Raw genomic sequence first — 2,626 nt, 5'->3', positions numbered from 1 at the left:
TTGTGTTCTAACGAAGAGAAGTGTTCAACAAACCGAAATGGGAAGGCCTACTAGGGCAAGACTTATAGATATAATGAGCTTCTTCTGGGTGCCTATGAGATTGTTTATGGCGTATGGGATGCAGTTGTATCCAATGTGACCGGACGAACGTGTTTCGCTGCTTCAGAATCTTGCCTTTTGCAATTTAGCGGGTCATATAGCTGTTCATATATTTTTGGCGCCAATGTATCAGATAAAGCATCCGCCCGTTTTAGTAAAAGAGTTTACAGACACTGTAGTATTGTTAGTGTTCTTTTTCCTCGCGATAATTCGATTTACGATGGTTGTCACGAAACGCGAGCAGGTAAAACAAATAATAGAGATGATGAAACGTTATTTTCCCGAAACTATCGAGGATCAGAAAATGTATGGAGTGCGAATCTACTATGAAGAATTGATTCGAGTACTCAAAATTTTCACAATATGTTTGTCGGTTAGCTGCGCCTTATACTGCGTCGATCCATACGTTACCCTTTTAGTAGATCATTTGAAAGGTCGCCCAGTCTCATTTGAATATCAATTGCCGTTTCCGTTGTGGTATCCTTTCGCAGTGAACAATCCCTTCAGGTTCGCACTTGTGTATTGCAGTCAAGTGTATGGTTCGGCGTCATGTGGAATCGGATTTTTTTGCCCCGAGGTTCTACTGATTGGATTCACAATGTTAATAAATATGAATTTCAAGCACTTAGCAAACCGTATTCGTAACTTAAAGCCATCAAATGCGGAAGACGATATCAGGAACCTGAACAAATTGCTGAGCTATCACCAGGACATGTTATTGTGCGTGAATCCGAAAGCATTCATATGCATAAAAAGATGCAAGAAAAATATATATATAATGAATAAATGTTAAATATGTTGTTGTTGTCGAAATCTATATTTTGATATTATTTCGATATTCGTTGCACATAAGATTATCTGATTTCTTTGCAGTTCCGTTGACATTGTGAATGAAATTTTTTCGTTTTCGCTGCTGATCAATTTCTTTGCGGCGGGTGCGTTGCTCTGTCTAGCCGCCGTTAACGTGATCGCCGGTTCAAGCTTTTATGACTACATAAGGCACACTACTTTTTTACTGGTAGCTTTGGCTGATATGTATTATGTATGTAAACATGCTGATAATCTGATGACATTGGTAAGTGTATCATATGGATGAAAATTGACTAAATAAATGCAGTATCAAGGTCAGTCTCAGTCTATTTTAACATTCGTAACACTATCGGAAGTTCGGCGAAAAATTTATGTATCCGTGGCTTTTAAGGCGTACTAATCGTAAAATCTTAAGCAGCTGAATGTGGAATCAGATATGACAAATTATTTTTTGTAAAAATATTTAAATTCGATAGCAACTTGATGACAAGACTGTGAAAGATATTGACAATGAAATTTTCAATATTAATAATACAGATACAGGCCAGTCAGTATGCTCACAATCAAATTATTCAGTCTCACTTTCAACTAGAAAATGAGCTAAAGACATTGTTTAATTTTTCCAGCCCCTTTTTCAACCCTAGATACTGCTAAATACGTGAGACATTCGTTTATTTCTCTCTTATCTCGTTATGTTTATCATTTTCTCTCTCTCGCTTTCATTTGTATATAGAGCACCGATATTAGTGACGCGTTCGCCGAGCATCCTTGGTACAATGGCAGCATATATTATCAACGCATGCTAGTATTTCCTATAGCCAGGGCGCAGCGGCCGGCCGCACTGTATGCATATAAATTTTTTGTTGTCTCAATGGAAAGTTTCCAATCTGTAAATAGCAATTGCATACATAACTTCTATTCAGTATCAATCACAACAATCTTATTACCTTATTGCAGTTACTGACATCGTCATATCAATTTTTCACATTGATTAAAGCCCGCTTTGACGAAGAATAAGTGAAATCACGATACGTTTATTACTTATAATAGAATTTTAGATTTTATTCGCGCACAGCAAAGGAAAAAAGAAGAAGAAGAAGAAGAAGAGTAAACTTCACTTATATTTGCAGCACGCTTCAAATTGTAATAAAACAGTACACGAGATGTGCAAACATATCTGAAAGCAAAGAGCTTTATTTAAAGGGTTTCCAATGTGTGTGTCAGGGCCCCAATAACTTGTTCAATCAAAGTTTGTGCAACGATCTGCTTTTGATTCAGTACAGTACCACTCTCTGCTAACATGATAACGGCTTGAGTAATATTTTGTTAATTTTTTTTATATACACCAAACCACTTTTGTGATCTATGACACCTGTCCATCGCTTAACTTTCCTCACAGAGATAACTACGACCTATTTCAATGTATTGCACTTAAGCAAAAGCGGTCAGACAAACCCGTCAGTTGCATTTAGTTTCGTTTCCGCTTTGCCTTTCTAGACAAGCCACTATAAAAAGAGATCTTGATTCAAATTTTGATTCACGCATACAGACATGATTGTCGAATATCGTGTGAACGTTACCTTCTTTTTCTAATTCTGCCCTATCAAGGAGTGAAATCAGAAATCCTCTATATATAGATGGATCGATAAAAAAGGACACTGTAAGGAAATCTCGACAATTTGCTTTTGCTTATTTTAATTATCCGGCTCGTTCAAGG

The 2,626-nt window shown here is 36.8% G+C and overlaps 1 protein-coding gene across 1 annotated transcript; it reads left to right on the top strand.

Moving 5' to 3' along the window:
• Window positions 1-709: 709 nt before the first annotated feature.
• On the top strand, window positions 710-1,926 carry LOC119644763 (putative odorant receptor 85d). The gene is made up of 4 exons (XM_038044485.1): window positions 710-819; window positions 973-1,174; window positions 1,643-1,798; window positions 1,867-1,926. Exons 1-4 carry the CDS (start codon window positions 710-712, stop codon window positions 1,924-1,926), a joined length of 528 nt encoding a protein of 175 aa, XP_037900413.1.
• Window positions 1,927-2,626: the final 700 nt, after the last annotated feature.

This window comes from Glossina fuscipes, unplaced genomic scaffold (assembly GCF_014805625.2).
Source record: "Glossina fuscipes isolate IAEA_lab_2018 unplaced genomic scaffold, Yale_Gfus_2 0, whole genome shotgun sequence".
Taxonomy (NCBI): domain Eukaryota; kingdom Metazoa; phylum Arthropoda; class Insecta; order Diptera; family Glossinidae; genus Glossina; species Glossina fuscipes.
This window is presented reverse-complemented; position numbering and strand designations above follow the sequence as displayed.